This window comes from Tauraco erythrolophus, chromosome 9, assembly GCF_009769465.1.
Source record: "Tauraco erythrolophus isolate bTauEry1 chromosome 9, bTauEry1.pri, whole genome shotgun sequence".
Classification (NCBI taxonomy): domain Eukaryota; kingdom Metazoa; phylum Chordata; class Aves; order Musophagiformes; family Musophagidae; genus Tauraco; species Tauraco erythrolophus.
The window spans coordinates 6,123,088-6,147,472 of NC_141473.1; the positions used below are offsets into that span (position 1 = coordinate 6,123,088).

The 24,385-nt window shown below is 37.9% G+C and overlaps 1 protein-coding gene across 2 annotated transcripts in view; it reads right to left on the minus strand.

The window, feature by feature from the left end:
- WDR11 (WD repeat domain 11) overlaps positions 1-18,636 on the minus strand; it is a 42,197-nt gene extending 23,561 nt beyond the window's left edge. Inside the window, exons 1-11 of one of the 2 annotated variants that reach the window (XM_086616658.1) lie at positions 18,551-18,636; positions 17,863-17,974; positions 13,317-13,470; positions 10,363-10,536; positions 9,031-9,217; positions 6,953-7,118; positions 6,165-6,279; positions 5,200-5,395; positions 3,507-3,610; positions 2,158-2,334; positions 286-370 (exon numbers count right to left, since the gene is read on the minus strand). In XM_086616658.1, coding sequence (XP_086472784.1) covers positions 286-370; positions 2,158-2,334; positions 3,507-3,610; positions 5,200-5,395; positions 6,165-6,279; positions 6,953-7,118; positions 9,031-9,217; positions 10,363-10,536; positions 13,317-13,470; positions 17,863-17,974; positions 18,551-18,636 — 1,556 coding nt within the window. Of the gene's footprint in view, positions 1-285; positions 371-2,157; positions 2,338-3,506; positions 3,611-5,199; positions 5,396-6,164; positions 6,280-6,952; positions 7,119-9,030; positions 9,218-10,362; positions 10,537-13,316; positions 13,471-17,862; positions 17,975-18,550 lie in introns of both variants that reach the window. The other variant, XM_086616657.1, reaches the window with a different exon arrangement.
- Between the last annotated feature and the right edge of the window lie 5,749 nt (positions 18,637-24,385).

Genomic DNA, 24,385 nt, shown 5'->3' on the forward strand with positions numbered 1-24,385 from the left:
AACGATAAAATTATTTTTACTTCAATTAGGACTAGAACTGCCTCAATAGCAATTTCAGCCCCAATTCAAATATTTAGTTCAGTGTAATTTTCACTCTAATTTTCACAGTCTGTTACTGCTTATACACAGCAAAGATACTGTTAAGGTAGACTACTCAACAGGCAATTTTCTTGAGCATCATTAACAATAAAACAAGACACCCACATTGCTGGTACAACATTCATTAGATGGTTAAATGTTTGCCTCCGACAAGGATTACAGTAAGAATTAAAATTAAAATCTTACTTGACTTCACAGGAATGGATGCTTAACTCTTTGTGCAAGAGTCCACTTGTAAGATGAAACACCAGGACAGAGCCATTACTTGTACCTATAGTGATTTAAAAAAAAAAAAAATATAGACTCATTTTATTCTCTTCTTCCATACTTTAGTGAAAATGCAGGATTTACAGTTATTTGTCTATTTTTTTAACTTTTATTTTACAATTTTAGAAAAGGTATTTTGATTTTTACTGCTTAAACCCCAAATATTAAACTCTCCAAGGTTCTCTGCAGCCAGTGAAATCCATTCGGATCAAGACATTTTGCTGAACCTACTTGTAGGGCCTGTGGAAAATCTGTTCATTCTTGCATTTTCACAGCATACCCAGTTGCAGGAGAGAGGAACGTTTTGTTTTGTTTTGATTGCTCAAGATAAGTAAATGCCTCAAGGAAAAGTATTAACTCTTATCCACAATAATCCCAGGAGAGAATCATGGGTAGATTTTACTGAATCATTAAAGCAATTCTGCTTTCTCATCCCTGAAATAATGACCTCTTTCCAATTATAAATCAATAACTTGGTAGCTAGTAGCTTCAACTAGATCAAATACCTTCTGAAACACTGAAAGTTATAATTTTCTGTTAGACACTGGGAAGACTTACTTTTCCTTCTCCTTTTTTCTTTATACTCATATCAACTTATTAAATACAACAATGGATATCTGAAGAGCCATTCAGGTACCCTGAGTCTGGAGTGCTGCAGACTTTGCTGTAAATGTACTTTATACTTAACCTATTAGTTTTCTAATCTTTATATTTCACCTGTTTTAACAGCTACTGCTTATATAGAAGTTGAGAGTTACATTTTAGTAGCATCACATCATGTACAAATGACAGCTTGCCTGCATTTCAGAGCACAATTATTGAGGGTACTTTCAGCTCAGTAATAATGTAAGTATTACAAGAACACCACACATACATACGTGCATTATTATGGCATTTTCATTACTGGAGTGAGATCCTCTTTGTAAGCTCCTGTATAGCCTTCAGCTTCACAATCCCCCTGCCCCTGTCTCGTCCAAAAATCTAAGGTTTTATAGTACTGGCAACCTTAAGAATAACAGGAAACTCCCAAGTCTGACTTGCGACAGGCACAACCCTGACAGGGCAGCCGAGAATCAACTGGTACCTTAGATATACCAAGAGCACGTTTGAACAATTCAAATCTGGAGGTCTAATTTTAGAGCCTACTACAACCTATGTGTCTACTGTTCCAGTCCACTGACTGCAGAGAAAGACAGCAGCCTGTGTGGATACACTGTGAAATCCCTGATGTGGTGCGGAAGAGCATGCCAGAAAAATCAGATTTAAACAGGAAGAACCCAAGAGTTAATAAATCAGGTGCCCACTGGCAACTACTGTAATATCCAGATGAGTTAACTACATTTGTAGTAAGATAGAATAGATTAATTCAGGAAAAATAACAAGCTTTAAGTATATTTTTAGGTACTTACATCGTAACAAAAGTACAGTCTCTTAATTTAGTTATTCTAGGAATGCAGCGCTGCAGAAGTCCATATTTAGTGATATTTAGAATGATGTGAGAGCAGCATGCAAAACGCTGAGCATATCAACAGACCAATATCATAGTAAATGAAAGGATAAATACAAACTTGCTAATATGTTGCAATTTTTCAGGTAGCACTATTTTAACACAAGGCAGTAAAAAAAAGAATCCAAATGCTATCATAGATGCAAATTAATACAAGGGTCACTATTTGTGATGAGTTACATTGAATCAAAAAATAGATTTTTTTCTGTATTAGTAACTATATTTGCATTTAATCTAGAATTTAATATTTTCAGAGCAACTGATAAACTATTCAAGATATTTACCAACAGCAAGGATTGGTTCATACTGTTTAATGTTTTTTGTTGTAAGAGGTGGGCACATGCGGATAACAAACGGAGGCAAAGGAAGTCCTGAAAGAAGTCCAGTCAGCAGAAATTTGAGGTGCACTTCTTGCAGAAAAGAACTTTTTAACTGCTCTTCTCCAGCAATTGTGCCTTGCCCTGCTTAAAAATGAAAGCTCTTGTTAGTATTAAATTTCAATCTGAGATGTTACAGAAAGTTATCAGACACAGGAGTTTATAAAATAAAAATTACAAATAACCTAACATATTTTAGCAATGTTTATTTAAAGAGACATTCCTTCATGCTGAAATCTGTACGATAAAGCCTTTTGGAAGGTTGCAGTTCATCTAATTTCTCCAATACCAGCTTTCTTTCCAAACAGTAAGAAGAAGAAAAGGAAAAAAAAAAAGGAAGAAAGAGGGGAAAAAAAGTAAGTGCAATCATTTCAGTCTTCTTCCAGAATTCAAGGGTAGTTTCTATTTTTTTTCTCCTTTTTTTTTTTGAGGTTAGTTACAAATATTTTAAAATTATTAGACCCATTCAAAGCCATATGGAGGTATAACTGTGAACAGGAAAAACTGAGTGCAATCCACTGCTAGAAATACAGTGAACTTGCTTGGATGCTACAATAAAGATGGGCACAAGAAACACATAATTCCACTGCTGCATAACTTCTGCAGTCAGCTGTACTAGTCCAAGTGATGTAAGGTACAAAATGACAATAGCTATGATGTCAATGACTACAGGAAATGCAGATCAGAGAAAAAATCATGCCCTAAATGCAGACTTTAAATAGATGAGATAAAGCACAAAAGAACCTCCCGCAGTGGTAAGCTGCCTGCGCCTAGCAATATCGACAACTTTTATCAAACCACATTCAAACCTGCATCAACGCGGCTTTAAGCAGAGCTAGTCACTTTTCCAACAAAAATTAGTCTAAAACAGAAAGGTAACCACCTTTAAGAACATTTCTCAGTACTGAAGTGTTGGTTGCTAGCTAGATTTCAGAAAGATGGATGCGTCAGATAAAGTGTCTTCCTCCGTTTAAGATTATTTTTAAAAAATGAAGGCGTTTTGGCCAAATTCCATTTTAAATTACTTCTTTTCATGAGAGAGAATGAACTTTGAACATTGGTCCTCAACATAAAATCCTCAAAAAGATTAATTTGATAATTTCTTTAGCAAATAGGAATTATTCTCTTTCAGAATTACTACTTAAATTGCATAGAAAATGATTCTAACATATGTCGGTTTTAAGTAAACTGAGATGTACAGTGATTCAAAAATCCTAGAAATGGGTAACAATAATATTAGTGAAAGAAATTCTTACCAATCATGTTGTCTAATGAGAGGTCAGGAAGTTTATTCTGGAACGCTCCTACAGGAATTCCACAGAATGAGACTGGGGAATACAAAGGCGATGCGCTTGAACTGCTGTAAAAGAAAAGAAAGCAATTTCCTAATACAAACCAGACAGCTGTTGACTTACATCCTCAATTTAGTTTTTTCCCTGAGGTTGTTCTTTCAGTATTACTACCACTTACTAGTTGCAGAGTATTTTGACAAGATTAGTCTCAACATCAACTTCCATGACCAACTCTACCAGGAGATAAGGCACACAAAAATGTACAAAATATAAAATAACTTTCATCTTCCTTACAGAAATATTCACAAGTAACAGAAGAACAATCAGACATAGACCTTGTTCTGAAGCGTAGCTAAGCATAGAATGGAAACTTTAAAATGTTTAATGTGTATTAATATGTAGAGCTACGGTAATGAACACAGCTAAGGAACGACCATAAATATTTCAACGTTTAAGAACAGATTCCTGAACTTGGGGAACACTTTTTGTTAACCTATATAAACTTCTTATATAGGTTCCAGATGACAAAACCCATAACTGAAGCAATGCCTAACATATGAAACCCAATTGCCTCTGCACCTACAAAGCTACAACAGAAACAGCGCTACCTAAGTTTACCATTAAGACCATCAAATCCAGCAGGATCAAGAGCTAATGGAGAAAGACTCCTCCAAAAATCCATGAAAGACACTGTGCTAACTAGAAATAGGCTTTACTTTTCAGTACAATCCAACCATATCCAGAATCCTCTAGGCTCAGCAGCTCTTCTATCATTATTATTATTATTACATTTTTCCTGGTTATATAATCATGACAAAAGTCAATGTTTTAGAAAAGAGCCAAGAATCCTAAGAAGTAAAACCCAGTAACAAATAGATGCTAAACAGCTCTCTTGGATATGCATCACAAAGAATCCATCTAACAGTATTTTTGAGAATACCAAGAATAAAAAAGTTAAATCACTAATGAGCAACAAAAGGATCTATGTTGAAAATACGGTACTTCTGACATTTAAGCACGTAGTAAGAATTCTGTATTTCTTTTATTGCAGTAAGTTATTTATTTTATCTAATAGTACTTTAAAGGTTTATTGCAGCAGAATGACCTTAATACACTGAATGTTTAAAGAACTATACTACTTTATACAGTATTTTTAGAAACTGCTCAGAATCTAAAGGCTTTGTATATAAAAATATTGTTTATACCATCATATTCCAGCCACTTGCTGTGCAGTCTTATGTTCCTCTGTGTCAAATTCACACAATCTAGCAGAAAACCTTTCCCCTACTAAAAATGTCATTTTGCAGTCCTTTCACGTGACTGAAAGTGAGAGTCATTCCTAACAAAAATTATATAGTCTGAAGAAAGCCAAGTGAGAAGAAAATGTTCCCCCCAAATAATGTGAGTATTCATTCTTATCTTTTGTTTCCTTATTCCAACCACTTAGTATGAAATCATTTTTTTAAAGAAAGAAGAGTAAATACAGTTCCTTCACTTCCCCAAATCAAAGGAACTAATCTATTTGGATGATATATTTTATTCCTCTTCCTTTCATTCATAGGACACCACTGTTGCTTTTAGAATATAATTAAATACTACATGCCACTTGTAAATGTAACAGATGGAAGACTGGATAAGAAAAATAAATAACCATTACCTGTTACGCAAATTTCTGCCAGAAATACTTGATTTTAATTCCCAGATCATTACTCTGCCATCACTGACTATGAGAGCTGCAGAATTCTCATTCACTGGGCAACACACCATACTGAAGGGTCGAACTGTTTTTGTGACCCTGATTGCATCACACTGACTTCTTAAATCATAAATCAGCTCCTGAACTGGGTCTGGATCTGTAATGTCAACGTCCCACAGAGGACAAACAATTAGAATGGAAAACATACAATGTGATCAATCAACAGAGGCAAGTTTACAGGGTGATTGAGCTTTTTGGTGGAAATCCACATGCTTCCTGTGCAATAATCAGGACCAATAATCAAAACCAATAAATTGTTGATCTTGCTGTATACAATACAGCTTTAAAAAGTTCTCCAAATCGTGACTTTGTCTTTAAAATATCTTATTTACATTTACAGAACTACGTTCTCCTTTCTTTTTTCCAAACTCCACCATTATATTTAAAAGGTCATTCTTAGTAATCTTCCATAAAAGAGAAAAGGTTTAATAACTTAAGATTTTAATCTAAATTTAAGCCTGTCTTAAGTTCTAAAATCAGTTCTTCCAATTGACCAAACTACTTCCAAAACCTTATGTTTTCCTGGAAGATATGTTTTTTCTTAAAGATAAAAACACAAAGAAATATTTTATCTAAAACTTTCTGGTATATGTGACTGTTAAGTCACTTCATAACTTAAGTAGTTTTAGTGATAAAAGGATTTTCAGAATATTAATATCTTATTTTGCACTCAATTATAGACAAGTCAAAAACAATTTTGGGAGAATGCAGCATAAATTTAAATTTAAATTTCATATATAAGAAAAAAACCCTAGGAGGGTTGTAATTCACCACCCTGCATGAGGCATGATGGTTAATACTGGTACTAAAGTACTAATTAAAACGTCTCAACGTTCACCTCCAGACATTTTTGACACAAAAGTTACCTGGCTCTTCATTTGGAGTTCCAGTTATACTGCTGTTAGATCTCCGAACTCTCAAAGTTATACAACCATTTTCATGTAGGCAAAATAACCCATCGCGTTGAAAACAAGGAATTACCTAGGTAAAGAGATACCACATTATATTGGGTTATCAAAATTTTATCCTTTGTAGAGTACACTTGCAAATGAACGTAACAATCTCTGATGTATAAGCAAATCACTAAAAATGTTACCATTAATGCAAAACTTCCATGAATTTCTTTAGTTACAGTACTTGTGACTAAGGAAATAAATTAATTTGAGAAATTCATTGAAAGTTGTTTGAATTGTTTGCTGATTTGGTGGGGTTTTTTTAAACATTGATGTACTCAATCTTTTTAGCTATCACTTGAAAAAATAACAACAACCAACTTACTTTTTTGATATCAGAATCCATGATTCCAAGAGAATAAAGATGTTTCAGTAAGACCTCAGACTAGACTTAGCTGTCTAATTAAGCAAAGGTAGATGCTCATAGAACTAGTATTAACTTGCGTGTAAGCAGCTTAACCACTAGAGAACAAAACGTCCTGTTTCCACACCGGTAACTTTTTTAATACCACAAAATTAAGTGGTTTTGCTTCAGAGTTCAGAAAACTAAATGAAACAATGCTTGGCTCAGAGGAGATTCTTACTCCTGGTGACCCAACTTCTTTTCATCCTCTAGAACTAATTAAAACACAACTATCAGTGGGTTATGAACTTACACATGATCTTAATAAACTATTACAACAATAGAAACCAATCATTACCTGAAGGAAAGGCACACCTGTTCTTTCAATTGCAATCACACCCACTGTCTGATTGACTTCCAAGTCAAGAATCAAAATTTCTCTGGGATACAGTAACAGCATGTAGTTTCTTTTGGAAGGCAAATATGACAACTGAAGACAGTCGTTGAGTGTTACAGATTCAGCACTGCAAAACATCAGATACAAACTTTAATCAAGTTCAGTATCAACAAATGCTTCAAGTTCAAAATAAAATTAACAGCATAAATTTTCCTGCAGTTGCATTTTTTCCAGTATTCCCCACTTTCGTCACTGGGGAACTGTAAAATTCCATTTAATTGCTACAGCAGTGCAAAGCATCACTGACCTTTAAATGACACACAATGTGTTGACTTTTGGCTAAATAAAATAAGCGTAATTTTTACAATAGTACGTAATTCAAATGGAGCAAGTATAATTCTTGCACATCTCAAATACAAAGCAATTCAATTATGAACAGTGCTAGCTGCCATGACGTTTACTGGTATTCATGGAACATTTCCCTTAAACATACTGCTTGCTTCAATGTTTACATTATTATGCATATTACTTCATTTTGAAATGAACAGAACCAGCCTATCAAGAATACCAGTCCTCAAACTCAAAGAAAGCAGCAATGAGCAGGAATGTTCATCGTTTTGTTGACTGTTAACAGGAGACTGGCTGCAACGTGAAGAGGTTCATTAGGTACATGCCATTCAGTGAACTGCATTTAAGTCACATTGAAGAAAATCATCCTCGTGCTCTGTTCAGGTTTGAAGGTCTCTGAATTGATTTAATGTATCATCCCTTTGAGGGGTTTTGCTTGGTCTCAATCTCCTCATTTTACCATAAAGTAAACCATCCTTGCATCTCACTCCTTGCTTCAGGAGTATGAGCCCCTTTTTGTCTGCAATCACTTTCCTGACAATCTCCTGCTCCTCTTTCCTCAAAGTTTCCCTAAAGTAAAGTAAAACCAGATAAATCATTGCTGCTACAATTTTTTCCTCTCCTTTTCTGGTTCTACTTTTTTGGGGTGTTCTGTATAGAAAAGGAGGGAGGAAAAGAGAAGACTATCATACTCTTTGCAATACACACACACAACTTAAAACGCAATCAGGAGAATGCAGAAAAATGGTATCTTTGCTCATCTGCTGTTATTACAGAGCATACATAAGGCTGCAGCAGCACAGGTACTGTCTCATCAGGCATTACAGAACAGAAAATGACACAAGATCACGCCCTTTAACTTCATATAAAAAAAAAAAATCACGATTTCTTAAATGATTACGAAAGGAAGTATCATTAAATCTTCTCTCCAGTATGCAATTTAAAAATCTTATTACAACAGAGTATAAACTCCATATCTGCACTAAATTTTCGGTTCAAGACAACATAGTCTGACTAGTTTGTTCTCAAATTCGCTAGATGCTCAATAAATACTTTTATTACTCAAACCGAAAGCACAAAAGGAAAAAAAGAAATACACCACACAAAAGAAAGCGGTCTAGAGAATTTCTAAAAAAAAAAACCAACCCAAACCTCAAAATGCAACAACTTTAGATTTAAAAGGTCAGAAAACAGACAAATGTATTAAATTCTAGTTTTATTTATACACTATTAATTTAAAAAATGCCTCCTACTGCAGTAAGATATATAATACCAGAATGACAACTCTTCTCAGATATCAGTACTTACAGAATTTTTATTCTCTTATTACATCCCTTCTCATCCACAATTGAAATGAGATACGTTAGCCCATTTGCATCTTCTCCCCCCCAACCCAACTTCTCCAAGAAAGATGTTTCTGAATTTACACCTGCATGAAAATCCATTAGTGAAGGGAGAACATTACATCATTAACTTACGTAGAACATGCTGGGACAATATGGCTGCTTTCATAAACAGAACTGGATGAACAACTGTCAATGTTGTATTCTTACATAGGACATCCAACCACCTGCCTACCTCAATGAATTTTCTTTTTAAAAACTAATTATCTTACAGACTTTAATCTAATTACACCTGTAAAATACACAGATACACAAAACATTACCTGAGAAGAAATATTTGCAACCTACCTTGGTTTTTCATTACTGATTAAGATTTTTACTTTATCAAGGGCCTTTTTGGCCCCTGTAGCAGCAGCCAGTTTGTTGTGAGAAGGACTGGAATGTGGACTAGAGATATAAACTTTCTTCCCTGAGCTGGCAGGAGCTTTGGAAGGAGAGAAGTCGGAGATGAACACTATTCCTTCACTGGTGAGCACTGTACCAAGAAAAACAGTTTTTATTATAGAAAAATCCAATCTGTAATTTGATTGTGGTATTCCAATTAATGAAATTTTGGTGAAGAGAAATGCTAATAACTTTAATAATATTGTATTAGGTAGAAAACTCATCATTGTAGACAACAGGTACCTTCTACTGAAAGAGCTGCAGATGGTTCATTACAGTAATTATATCCACAAAACTCAATTTTTCAAAATTAAATCTGTATGAAAAAAATACTGTGGGCATTACTGGCAGAAACCTCTTCTTTCTTCAGTATAGTTATTCTCTCTCATCAACTATTTTTCTTTAAGCTTCACAACACAAATAGAAGGCAGGGTTGCCCTCACTGGCTATATCACCATTTTTTGTTCTCATGCAGAGCATGGCTCAAAGAATCATTAACTCACATTATTTATGTTGCAGTATAAAGATTCAGCTGAGCTGTAAAGATGTGGCTTAAGATTTTATTACATGTTTATTCGAAAATAAAGTTCTTTTTTTAGGTTGAATGGTATGGCAGATTAAAAAAAGACAATCCCAAAGCCAGGAAACTACACTGTCTCATTATACATCAGGAGTGATCAAGCTAAATTAAAGAATAAAATGGTGACTCTCTTAAATTCTCTTAGCTTCTTTCTGCTAAAATGTCAATAAATCTGCACTACATCCCCCTTAACATTTGAATTGCTCCTGAAACTGCTGCTCACACTCTATTCATTTTAAAAAAGTCCTTTCTATTGAAAATACTATTTATTCTTCGTCTACTCATTTCGCTGGATTCTCCCTCTGCATCCATCCTTTTATAGCTTTTTATGTCAGTTTAACAGAGTTCTCTGTTTGGCTTCCTCCAGCTCCCTATCTCCGTGCTTTCCACCATCTTTATAAAGTCTCAAACATTTATTTTCAGATCTCTAACTTCTCTACTCATGCCTACCTTTCCCGACCTCTCACACAATAGCATCTTATTTTAGAAGATTCCACGTTGACCACAGACTCCCCTGTTTGTTTTGACACTACTTCTTGGTATTAATGACATTATTCTCTGCAATTCATTACTTTAATCTCAATACTAACATTTTAGTTTAACATTTTACTGGTCACCCATATTCTCATCACACTATTTTACACATGCAAACTTACAAGCTAAGTGTGATGGATCAAAGGGGTCAAATGAAAAAGACAGAATATTTTCAGCATAACTTTTCTTCCAAAGTTTAGTGCCTGTGTCTGCATTCCACAGTACAATATAGTTAGGTGGATGAACGGCAAGCAGTAAATCTCTAGAAGCATCTTGATTCCACAACCACTGCATGTCTGTCAAGAGAAAGAAGGAACAACAAACAGTGAAAATAATTTTCAAAAAAAGTTTGTTCTATTTTAATACTATTTTTCTTCTGTAATACCTGGTCTTTAAAGAAATGAACAGTGACGTGTTAGTAACAAGACATTCCTATTTCACAATTCTAAACAGTAAGTTCCTTTTACAGTCTGAATTTATGTTTTTAACAAGCAGCAATCCACTGGGTCACACATGCACACAACCCACATCGGATCTGAAGAAGTCAGATCTTTTCATCCAGTGAATTCCTACCTGAACCAACATACTGGATTGTACAGAACCACTGCAGAGTCAAAATGAAAAGAACCATACAACATCACACTTAATATTTGGGATGGCACCACGAACAATACGCTATCCCAAATCAATATCTGAGATGGTATCAGCAGTGCACCTGAAAACAAACGTCTTCTACGCTTCAAATACTTTCAACAGAGTCTTAAGTTTAAGAGTAAAATGAAGCTGACTGTAACAAACGGTCGAGAATAGAGTATTTATGAAGAGGTATGGCTGCCAATCATCATCATTTAAACATTCAAGATAAATGGACACAAAAGACTGTTTTCTGTCAATAAGAACGGAGAGCCACCTCCGTGACCAGAAGTAACTTACACTGCAGCACCACTTTTCTCCTCTCTGAAACCATGAGGCTCCAGCTGTTACCCTACAAAGCTCCTGCAGGTAACACACAGAGAACCAGCAGATCCCTCTGGTCCGAGATCTCTGTATTTGCACCATTTTCTACAGGCTTCTAACAGCCAGAGGCCTAAGTAACAGACGGAAAGAAAAACAAGCTGGTTTTGTTAGAGGCTATTGCTGAATCAAACCAGGGACTGAGGAAAGAACAGAATTTTAATTCCTTTTTTTCCCCCACACAGAGCAGATTGGAAAGTCTTCGTTGAGTCTGAAAACCTGGAAAAATCTTCAAATGACATGGTCAAAACTTCACCAAGCATTCAGTGAATAGGTATCAGGAGTAAATAATGCACACAAAAAAAGAAATAAAACTAACAAAATTAACTGCAGTCAATAGAATAAATTTTCAGTGTCTCACTGTCAGACTTACAATATTGTACTTACTTTCACAGGATTTAAAAAATTTCCTAAGTGGGTTTTCAAATAATAGAATTCAAAATAAAAAGCAGACATAACACAAGCATTATCAGAAGTTTTTAAAATAGTCCAAATAAACTATAAATTATTCTTAGAAATTCATTATGGTAGTTTGTCTGACAGGAGAAAAAAAGAAAAAGAAAGTCTCTGACATTTTATTTCAGAAATAATTTGTAGACGTATTGCCAGTATGGGCAGCAGTAGCAATAAACAGAAATCCAGAACATGAAGCAGAGCATGTAGATGCTGCTGTTCTTGCAGAGTTATCCCTGCCAGCTAATCCTGAAAGAGTCATCCCAATGCTGGAAGTGGTCCACTCGCAGCATCAGCTCAGGCACTGGAAGCAGAGCAGCCACAGTATCCCCGCCACAAAACTAACTCCAGCCAGCTCCTGGCCAGCTCTGTTAGGACTGGTTCCAATACACAGAAAAGTGCCTACCATAAGTAATTAGAACCAAAAAAAGCGCCTACCATAAGTAATTAGAACCAAAAAAACAAGTTTTACAATAGTAGGAGAGTACTACTATCAACTACAAACTGCACCAATTAAAGCAACAGTAAAATTGATATTGAGTGTGTGATGCACCAAGGAATGAAGTCTAGATCTTTTGATTCCTTTTTCTGAGTTCTAATCACTACCTTAACTCTTTCATTGACGAAGCACAAGACGCTAACTAATGAAAGGGAGCACTTGACAGATGACACCTTACTAATAGATGAGCACAGAAAGAAGTGAGGAAAAACACACTTATTATTCCTTTCCCATATATTATCTTAATTGTGTCATACACTCAGCCAGTGGCTATATTTTCTGTTCTCTATCATTCACCAGACCAATTAAGACAGTACTGACCTCTATACCAGGCTTCTAGACATTTCTGCCTCTAGCACAAGCAAACATAAATCTATAGCTCACAACATCAATCTCATAGCTCATTTCTCCAGGCTTTTTTTCGTTTGTTTATTTGGAGTTTTATGGGGATTTTGGTTGGTTGGTTGGTTGGTTTTTGCTTTTGTTTTTTTTACTTCCCCCAGAGACTTGTGAAATTCCTGAACGAGATCATGATTTTTTCTTCCGGTAATGGGATGAAGAATCTTTAAACATCCAGCTGCCCAGAACTGTTTCGGTAGAGTTTATTGAGTATTTTTCAGCCCTTCTCAGCTGCACTGGGCTACCACCCACACAACAGAATCAAAACAGCAAATATCACCACTAAACTATCTTCTCAATTGAAAGCCAAATTCAGTTGTTTATACCATCTCAAACGTCCTCTTCTCTTGACTGTTTGTGTTAATCCTTACTATTTATGTCCACTTAATTACAACTGAAACATAATTCGACCATGATAAACTCAGTTTCAATATTATTATGTCAATCAATAACATTAATAAAAATAGATTGTAACTTTTTTCCAGAAGACCTTGGAAAACATTACCACAATGAATTAATTCTCACAGCATCCCTCTGGGAGACAGTAAGTCTTACATTGACACAGAAAACGAGTAGACAAACATAAGAGAAGGCTACTAATCCCAACAGTACAATTCAATGGCAGAACTAAGCACTGTTTGCAAAACCTAGGTGATGGATTTGCACACAATACTCCATAAAATAACTTCCATGCAAATGCACTATCATTACCTTGAATTGGTTTTGCATGTTCTTGTATTTCACAACGAGCTGTTCCTGTTGCCACATCCCATACAATTATTTTTCCAGTAACATCAGCAGAAGCTAAACGTAAAGAATATGGAGAGCCAATATTGTGATGGTAATTTTCTTTAGCCCACTTAACCTGAAGATACAGATGAAAATCGGTCAAAGTTGGCAAACTTATATAACACAGACAGCATATTTCATATTTTTCAGATGGATAAATAATAAACAACTCATCAAGAAAGCACAGTAATAGTTAACGGTACTAGCATCTGTGTAAGCACACCTTTAAGCTACCATCAGTTGTGCAAATTTAAGGTATGTTGCAACCGTGCTTCACAACTGTATGGTTGGTATTTTCAAATTAAATAAATCAACAATCCTTGTTCCTGAAGGTAACTACAACAATCCATAAATATATGCTATGTATACAAAAAGTTTCCTCAGATATTTAGAGGCCAAATGGCAATGTTTAAGGTTCTGTGCACATCTGCAAAGATCTACAATCTACCCACTAATTTCCAAACAAATTAAAGTGGAAGTTTACCATCCAACTTTTATATACATTCTAAAACATGTCATTTTCCTAGTCTGTCAAATATAAGCGTATTATGGTGCTGGGGATGAAGGAAGGTGAGTCTTTGATCTATATGTTGCCTCATGTCAAGCTATCGCTGACATTAGCTATCTTTTTTGGTCCTTTTCAGCACGTCGCCACCACTTATTTCCACATACCACTTTCTGGTTTGGGATTTCAAGCTGCATGGGCTTGAAAGCTGGCAATACTTATGAAAACTATGTGTCTTGAAATTTGAAACATTCTGCCTGCAAGTGTCCTGAGATTATACGGAGATAACACTGACTCCTTCCTTACCTATTTCCCATGGATTTGCTTTGCTATCTGCTTTCAACGTGAACTTCTGCCCCTAAGAGAGACTGAAGACACTACCAAAATAAAGAAACCTTAATGCTAAGCTAAAGGGAGTTTACCTACTACAAAAATGACCCTGTAGCTAGCTAGCTGTGTGCCATCACAGCTCCTGACAGAGAAAGGGTGAGGCCAAAACCATCACTTTTTGCAGATGTTGAAAGCATGACATCAGTAAAACAGAAGTAGAATTATCATTAGGCACCACTAACTTTGCAACATGAATTAGATTTGTAACAGTGCTCAGGGCACTGTAGCCACCTTCGTGCTATCCCTCGCAGAGGTGTGACCAGGACGTGTCTCAAAAGCCTACCTGAGTAAATTAACAAACATTACACAGGCACAGCAAGCAATCGTCAAAGAGCTCTAGCTATAAAACCGAAGCGTGTTTCTACCAGAATAACACTTAGGAGAGTCTCCTCTACCTGCAAATTCCAGTTTTGCAATTCCTGATTCCCTGCTGTTAAAAAAAAATAACTCATGATGATACCTGCATGTAGCTACGCAGGTATTAAAAACAGTAATTATAGAAACCAGCAAAGCTATTTCTTCCTCAGTTAAACATACAACACTTTGAAGCAAATTCTAAGTCTGGAAAACATCATTTCCCAAGGGAGGAGCTGTCACTAGGTTATGAACAACAAGGAGACCTCTAACATGATCAATCTCAATCAGAGCTCATGTGATTCTCTAACACTGTAACCCTTTTTTCTCACTGTTGTTGCACTGCTCCAACAGAGTCCCCACACATGACCTGATCCCTCTCCTAAACAGACTACTTTCTTACTGTACTGGTCACTGCCTCTCTACTGTGACTTCAAAATACAGCAGCATCAGTCAGAAACAGGAACCAGAGGTGAAGTTTTTTAATTTTCACAGTCTATCTCACCTGATTTAAAGAACCTTATTATCACTGTTTATTAACATATCAGAACAGACACAAATGAATTTCAATTCTCAACTAAAAAATTATTCCCGTAATTGCATTTTCTTTTGTAAAAATACTCTTTCAAATACTCTTCCTAAAGGTAAAAAAAAAATAAATCAGATACAATCCATTCTGTACAAAGTTATCAGTAACCCACAAACACCATATGGACACACAGACACGTACCATAGATCCGTTTTCAGTGAAACCATTACCTATTCCAGACAGTCATGACAGTCAAAGGCCAGGAAGTATTTAAAGAAAAATAGTTAAATAGACTGCAGAAGGATTATGAAACAATTGCTTTTCTCTTTGCTTTTTTATTGCAGATAGTGGTTTGTTTTGAAATTTTCCAAATCTGAAGCATGGGTTTTGGGGGATAAGATTCCCTGTAGACTGAGTTTGCTTGTGTGAACCTCCACTACAAAGAGTTTAAGTCAGACATACACAGCAGACTTCTTACAGACCACCTCCAGCTTATTTACACTCTTAGTATCAACAAACAAAAAAACAAGTCAGCTAGGAATTGAAGAAAATTTCTTACAAATGTAGATAAAGGTATCTGCAATGATCATCATCATTTCTCACATAATATGTACTTCTTAAAGCAGAACAGAATTTCTCTTCATTCTTCGTCTTTATAAATTAGTCATTTTCTTACAGTCTATTTCTGCTAATAAAGCACCAGATAGCAGTTTTTCAAAAATCACCTTCTAAATTATATTAAAACTATTTCGACATGAGCATTTGGTTTCCTATTTAAGTAACGTTACTTCTCAAAGCTAGTGAAAGTAACTGAAGCACATTAAAATACTATCATTACGTGGATCAAAAACTAATTATGTTACAACTTATTATCTAAGCTAAGTGAAAATTTTACAGCAGAGTCATCGTTATAGCTGATGATAACTCTGTACCACTTACATTTTCTATTTTTCACACAATTATAGACATTTGAATTGATTTGTTTGTTTTAAAGGGCAGCCTGAAGACAACTGAGGCTAAGGGTTTCTTATGCAAACAAGCTGCTAAAAGGCAAGCAAAGGTATTGACTCACAGAGTGCTGCTTACTCTGTGGCTGCTGTCATGTACGCACCTTTGCTCTGAGATAACTAAGAAATAACCTCTCCTTACTTAAGGTCAGGTAAGCTGCCTCATGTTTGTCACCACAGAAGTTATTCGTATCAATGGTACAAGCTCTAAGCTGACAGCAGTGTTTGGGCAACCCTGACAAACCTCAAAATTCAGTGAAAGATTTGGGCAAATATACAAACATGCTCGAAGAAACCAGTCTTCGGTCCTTTATGACATTTTAGTATTATTTTTAAACACATCACAGCACTCAAGTCTCAAAAAATAACATAAAAGATCTATTTTGAAACTTAACCCTTCTACCTTCCTTTTTGCTAGTCAGTTTCAAAATTCTCTCTAAACAAGAAAAATTAATTCCTAAACTTTACAATCATTTTTAAAAGCTACAATGTCATTATCCGTATGGCTCTTGGCCAAGATCTTGTATGGATGTATATCAGTTTTGCCCGAACAAATATTTTCACCCAGGATTTGAACAATTTATTTATTATTATAAAAAAGCACACAACTGGACTCTGTAGCACATAAATACATTATACAATATAAAGATACACAAACATCACCACCTCTGTAATCACTTAACGTACTAAAATTTCAAAATCACTCACCAAAACATTGAAGCTCTTTAGCATGCAGAAAGACATCATCAGAACATGATGGCTCAGAAGTCAGTAAATTATCAAACCCAAAGACAAAAGAATTGTCTTTAATTTAAAAATACCAGAGTGGCCATATCTGATATAGTATTAGTGTATCTGTATGAAGATGGCCTATTTAAAGAAAACTACACATGGGAAAAAAACAGTGTGCAATTTCCAGAAGGCACATTCAAACTTTTTCTTTTACTACAAAAAAACCCACCAAAATCCCCCTATCTAAATATCTGGCTTTCTTCACAAATTACAGACTGCCTTCTAATATAGCATTTGGGCTAAGGACTATCAAACAGTACATCTGCCAAACATTCCTCTAAACCCTGACTGAATCTGTCAGTCAAAGAAATGGCATATCAAAGAAATACATCCTGTTCCACACTCGACCCAAAGTCAAACTCCCTACGATTTCAAGTCAAGGATCTTCAAAGGGAAGTACAGGTACCCTACACTTGCTTCAATTTTAGGCACTTTTTTATCGCTAAAATAAACGTTTGGTTTTGTCTGCTATTGTTCCTTCTCTATAGGTAAGAACAGAATTAAAAACTTAAAAGTAACTTTCTAGTTCAATGTTGTTCCCCCACAACAGGAAAGATCAGCAAGGGCATCAACAAAGATTCGTGTCATATTTTTTAATGTTCCTTTGAAATTCTGCCACGTTAAGAGCTTTCTCAGAAACGTTGTTGCATGTGTTCTACAACACTACCAAACATGTTTCTGTATATTTAAAGGTATACCATCAACCACAGCTCAAATTTCAGCATGTATAGTTTGATTTAGCTGTAAAAGAGATCATATAAAATACAGGTATTTTACAACAGATTTTATGTGAAAATCAAGTGCAACATCATTTCAAGTATTTACAGTGATTTAGAAAAATAATTTATAGACCAGAACCAAGTCATATACCTTCAAACACGTTCGCCTCACCTTGACAACACTGGCTTTGTGTCTTTCCAAAACCTGTAAAGTCTGAGCAGTATTGGCATCAACTACCAGCACGAGAGAATGACATCCGTATGCAATCAAGCCTTGCCAGCCCCTGGAAAAGCACACATCATCATCACCAAACGAGCAAAACAAGGACAAAAAGCACTTCGCATCAGCCAAGAGGTGGTTTTCTCTGTTAGCTGAATGCATGCTGCTAGGTACAAACATTAACCATTTCACAGAATAAAACCCAAAAGCATTACAAAGCGCCATTGCTGCGCTGCCTGCCGAACCCTAAGCCGTCGCGAAGCACCTTCTCGTGCCCATCTACAAAAATTCTCTTCCGTAAATTTAAGACATCACATTGGAGCGTATGAAGAACATGCCCAAATTTTATTTGCAAGCATGCAGGTAAGCAATAGACTTGCAATTATATAATTAATTGTTTTGTTTGGGGTTTTTCTGGAGACAAAAAGGGAACATGTGAACAACGTTCTCACTAACAGTGTCTGACTTTCGCGGAGGTGACGCGCCACCGACGGCAATTACAAAGCTGAGCGTCCCGTTGAACACGCGGCCCCCCCCGGCTGGAGGAGGCAGACCCGGGGCCAGCAGGAGAGCGGCGGGGAGCGGCCCCGGGCACCCCGGCCGCCCCCGTTCCCTCCCGAGCCCGGCCCCGGCCCCTCACCAGTCCGCCGCCGCCCTGTTCGGCGCGCTGAGGGCGCCCGTCAGGGTCCGCGCCGGCAGCTTGATGTTCACCGTGAAGCGCTGCATGGTGGGGCCGGGGGGGCCGTAACCGAGTCCGCCGCGCCCCCGCCCAGGAAGCGCCTCCTCGGCGGCGCCGCCGGTCCGTGCCGCCGGGGTCCGCCGGGGCCCCGCGGCTCGGGAGCGGCAGTTCCGGGGCCGGGCACGCCCGCCGCTGCACGTCCGGGCTCCAGCCGCCCCGCCGTGCCTCCGGGCAACCCCGGAACAGCCACCCGGGCCTGCGGGCACGAGTTCTGCCGCACTGGCTGTAAATCCCGCAGCCTGGAAGGAAAAGACGCCGTGAGGATGCCAGAGGCGCCGTCTGCCCTGGCTGAACAGCTCCAGGGAAACCTGTGCCTGTTGCCAGTCCACGGCTCGGGCAGGTGAAGGCACCTCGGCGTGCCAAGGGCTGCCACGAGATCTCCAGGTGCACGGGTACTGCAGGACCCGCTGCCAGATCCAGAGAATTCCATCCACAGTAGTCATTTCTGCTCCAAAGTTACCTGTAATTGGCAGAACACAACAGGGTTGTGTTGCTGCTCCATCCCTCAATCGCACTTGCACCACGAAGTACCAAGTCTCACCTAACCGAGTCTCAACCTGCCACCCAGCCTGCCCCCAGGCTGTCCCTCCCGCTTGGCAAAGCCATCCAGGTTGGCACATCCATGTGCAAGAGCACTCCGCGTTTGCACCGAAGTGCACCAGGCTGCCGAGGTTTGAAACATCCAGAGATTTTTTCTGTGCCACACCGTTCATCAGACGGCCACAATCGCATAGCTCCAGGCGTTGTTACTTGACATACATGCACCGTTTGGGGGTTTCTCTTCAAAACAGAGGTAGTTATTATTTTTGTTATTTTTGTTATTTTTCGTAGCGAAAAAGATGCCACTAGACGGCCAAAGTTGGCAAGATGGTAATGCCAGCGACACGTTTTTGCAATGCTGCAGTGTCGCTTTGTCACAGAAGGTGCAATAATGCCATTTCTTGTTTTTTTTTTTTTCCTTTTCTTTTTAATCACAATTGAATTCGTGTGAGTGGGAACTCAAGGAACAAGCTGCAGCTGATGTCTTTTCCAATTCTCTTCTAAAGAAATGCGCTGGTGAAACATAGTGTACATTATTCAATAATCTTTTCAGGTCACTTTAATATTGGAACTTATTTCTCTACACTCCCTCCTCCCAAAATATCTCTCTACCCTTAAAAGCTGAAAAATCAATTTTTTTTTCAAGAAGTGGAGGAATTTTTTGTTCCGTTTTGTTTGCTGCCTTTTGAGGACAACATGATCTACACCTCCAGAGATCAATTTTGCAGGAGCCAGAGTGGCCACTGACATCGTCAATTTTAGTTATTTTTTGCTAATTCTGTTTTGTTCCTCTGTGTCCTTGGACATCCTGCTGCTACTCAAGTTTTCAGAGGGCTTTGGTTGTTTGCTGGGTTTGTTCGACTGGGCTTTTGTGAGAAGGGTGCTTTGAAACTTTTTTTGCACAAGAGAGACAGAGGCTCTTCTTGACAATTTTCCATCCATTTTCTTGTCATCAGAAAGCCAAGAGATAAATGAAACACTTAAAAGAAATAGATACTTCAAGGTATTTGAAGATAAGGACAAAGGTAGTTGAAGAATGGGAAAAAGGGAGGAAGTGAGGACTGTGTCACCAAATGCTAGATTGAAAAATTAAGAATCTAAGAGTGGTTTTCAGGGTCGGATAACGGGATGAAAATCAGAGTGCCTCAGCCAGATGAACACGTACTGAAGATTTGTCAGAGGGATAGAGAGGAGATGAGGAAGAGGTTTGTGAACAATGATACGGAACATCAGAAGAGCTGAAAGGAATAGGAATGTTGTGAGATGTCAGAGGGGAAGAAGAGCAGTGCACTGGGTGAACCACGTGCGATTCCTGAGGTCCATCCGTAGCTACTCACCAACACAGAAACTGATGCACATCAAATGGATATAAACTAAGCCCAGAGATGCTGACTTTGTCTTTGAGGTGGTTAACATAGACACATGTCTTTGAGGTGGTTAGACATAAAGCACTCTTTTATGTCTTACTTTTCATTTAAATCATTGCTAAGCGAGAATGCAAAATACTCACATCAGGGCACTAAGTCTCCTCACTCATCTGTAAATACAAAGATACACTTTTGATTGCTTTACAAACAATAAATATCAAACTTTAAGCCGTTTAACTGCATAGTCAGTAATTCTGTTAGACCCACGAAAACCTCTGGGACTAGCAAATGTCCAAGATGTGATACTCGGTGGGAGAGACTTCATTCCAGATAGCTTGAGCTCCAGTTGCCCTCACAAAGTACATATGGAAAATGAGGTTGTAGGTGGTCATAAAAACAAGAAAGCAAAAAACTTTGGATTAAATAAATAATGAGAAGTATGGTTTTACATAGCTTTCGGCTCATTATACTAAATAATTTTTCTGCAAGTTTGAACAGGAAAAAGCAGGACCAAGGTAGAGATATGTACACAGTCTCTCTCTTTTAGGTTTCTCTTTTATATAATAACTACTGCAGGAATAATCCTGTGAAAGCTTCTGGGAATTCTTTCATTTCCATGGCCTTAAAGTAGAGCTCCAGGAGCTCCTGGGATCCACCGAGGAACCACCACGATTCAAGAATATGTGCTGCTGCATTCCATTATGCAAAACTCAGCTTGAAATCAGGATATGTAACCATTTCATATATGCTGTCAGGCAGGGTTATATTTGCCTTACAAATTACATTGTTATTGCTTTAGTGTATCAGTTCTACTCCATGCATTTAAGGCTTCTGAAGTTCTTTCCTAGTTAAGTATCCCTTGTTGAACGGGGGCTGACAGGGAAAACTATGCACAGGACCGATGCCGTTCTCTCCATCAGGACTCGTGCACAGAGCATGAAATTTGCACAGTGTCCTTTGCCTTGTACAGCCTCACAGCTGTGTCTATGCCTCACACATCCCTTGCTCCCTGCCATGTCCTCTGCCCCCGCGACTGGAACCTCCTCACGTGGCAGACAGCTCGTCTGAAACAAGCTGTCCTGCTGCACCTGCGGCTTGGGATCACCGAGTGTAAAGGCAGGTACGGTACGGCTGTGTCACATCACAGACTGTGTTCCAGGAAGCAACACCAGAAGGCAGTTCCCTTGGGAAGACACGTTCCCCATCGCTTGACCTGACGTGACACTTTTCTCAAGATGACAGCCGAGAGGTCTGCGTTCAGAACAGCAGAGAATTAGGTCCTCTTTCAGCAAAGCACTCTTCTCCAACAAAGAGGGGTGAGCAATCCCGTCCTTATTCAGCAAAGCATGCTGTGCAACAAAACACTTCAGGTGTTTCTAAAGCTGCACTAAAGAAAAGGGACAGAAACATCTCAAGGCATCTCTGAACACCATGGAATTCAGTATGCCCTCCCTTGCTTTGAGTGTTAGTGTGGGTAACGTTGCTATTTAAAATCAAGCAATTTTTTTGTTTGTTTGTTTGGCAAAAGGAATGCATCTGAAGTCAAGATTATTATATTCAAAATTATTATATTTAATCACAACCTAGCTGTATAACCCTAAGAGGGATCTTTGTATTTCATTTTGTATTTTCAGAAAAAGGATTAAATAAAAGGTATTGCTGAAAGACATTCTATTTCTGGGACTTCAGAGTTCTGCTAAAATTAAGATAAAGATAAAATCAATGTATGAATTTCAGAGCGTAAAATATTCAGCATCTAGAACCCTATCAATTTTATGCAAAACCAGACGGTTTTGACCAAAAGCTCAAATATTTGTCTCTCTTCCCAAATGCTTTCAGCTCAAAAATTATCCAGAAACTCTTCTCCAAGTGAGCATGTGTGGTCTAATTGAGTTCCACTGACCTTGCTGGAAGTCCACTGGACTTCCAAAGGCAGTGAAGCCAACTATGAAGAGAGAGCTCTAATGACTGCCTGCAGCCTCACTTTGTTCTGACTAAGAGTTGTCAAAGGAAAAACTTACCAAGTGGTCTGCTGTTTTCCCCAAAAATATTTTCCTTAGCCTGAAGAATTTCTCTTTTTCTAAGGATCCAAAAAGATGGTGGGATGTAGAACAAATTATTATTTTATTCACAAACTAAACTTAATATCTATGGTGCCAGTTCGGATTTCATCGTAGCCTCAAGTATCTGGGACTGCTTTAACACAATCACCGAGAAGCTCTGGTCCTTTGTTTCCTCTTGAGTCCTTTCTTTGAATACTTCTGCTGATGAGCATTCACCCACTCCCTGAAATACATTGCTACAACTGAGGTCGCAGCTGGAGTAGATTTGCAATCTGCTATTGTTAAAGAGAATTGTCATTAAATTTAACTGTTTGGGTTTCAGGTGTGATTTCAGGAAATGTCATTTAGAGACAGCTGTTAAGAGAACAGTCCTCTAATCAGTGATTCTTCTCTTGTATACAGTAAGTGACATGGACAGCCACTGTCAAGGCTTCTTTTAGCCCTTTGTGGGGGCAGAAATCTCACCCCACTGGTATCTGTTCTTAGTGTGCAGCTCAGTATGTGTATTCAGAGACCTGGAATGAGAGCGGACATCCAGTCAACATGAGAAGAGCGTGTTGAGCGGAGGACATCATGAGCTTCCTACTGCTGGATTGCTGGTGGTTCTGCATGACTCATGCTGCCAGTGGTTGCTGGAGATCATGTGTGTAACAGCAACGCATCATGTCCTTCATTTCTTTTAAATGTGAACACACCTATTTTCCTCTTCTCTCTGGCTTTGGTAGACTTTCGTGAAGGGAAACTCAAAAACTACTTAGGAGTTGGAACCATGCAGTGTAATGATGCTGGACCAGAATATTGGAGTGGCTTAATCCTCTGAATGAGGGATGAAACAAATCATAAAAGATTTAAAGCTTTTGTAAAAAGAAGAGAGAATTATTCTGTTACCCAGGCAACATCTCTTCCAAGTATTGGCACTATGAAATAATTAACTGGAATAATCTTAAACAGTTAAATTATTGCTGCATCAACCTTGTCTGTCATAATAGTTTGTTAAATACTTTGAAACACAGCATCAGAGAAGTCATAAACAAAACAAAGAGAGGGCTAATGTGTAGGACAGAGAGCTCAATCTAATTCTGCTACAAATTTGCCAATATCTCTAAATCATCCCACCTTATCTAATGCTGACCGATGCAGTCCTGTGCATGACACAGTACCTGGGGAGAGTGAGTTCATCTGAATCGACATCTCTTTGACTCATTTCCCACCCAATACCAGATAAGCAAGTACCTTTTTTCCTTCCACTTTTCTCTTTTATGTTCAGTTTACAAGGTCTTGAGACAGATTGTCTGTTACTCTGCGTTTGTATGGAGTCTCATGTACTCAGAACTCATGGAAGTTCTGAGTTAAATTGCAACCTAGAGAGCCTACATGGAAATAGGAAAGTGAAAGAATAACAGTGTACCCACCAATCCTGTAATATCCTGTACACTGACAATGGGAACGATCTCCTGAGAAATACATCAGATAGAGAGACATAGATCTGAAATATGGGCGTAATCACTCACAGACACAAAGAGGGAATGAGAACGCTAATCCCAGATATCTACACCCAATGCCCATTTGATTGATTTGGGCTTCAAATATTAGGTTTTTTCCTAAGAAAGGAAATCAAAATTTCCATTAACATAACCTCTGAGCTTTTTTAGTGGTGACTGTTGCTAAAATTCAGACACTGGCTCTTGTGCACCCATACCTGCTTGTGGGTAAGCATGGGAGTTTTGTGCCTGGGACGGCAGGCACTGTGCAATAGATATCCATGC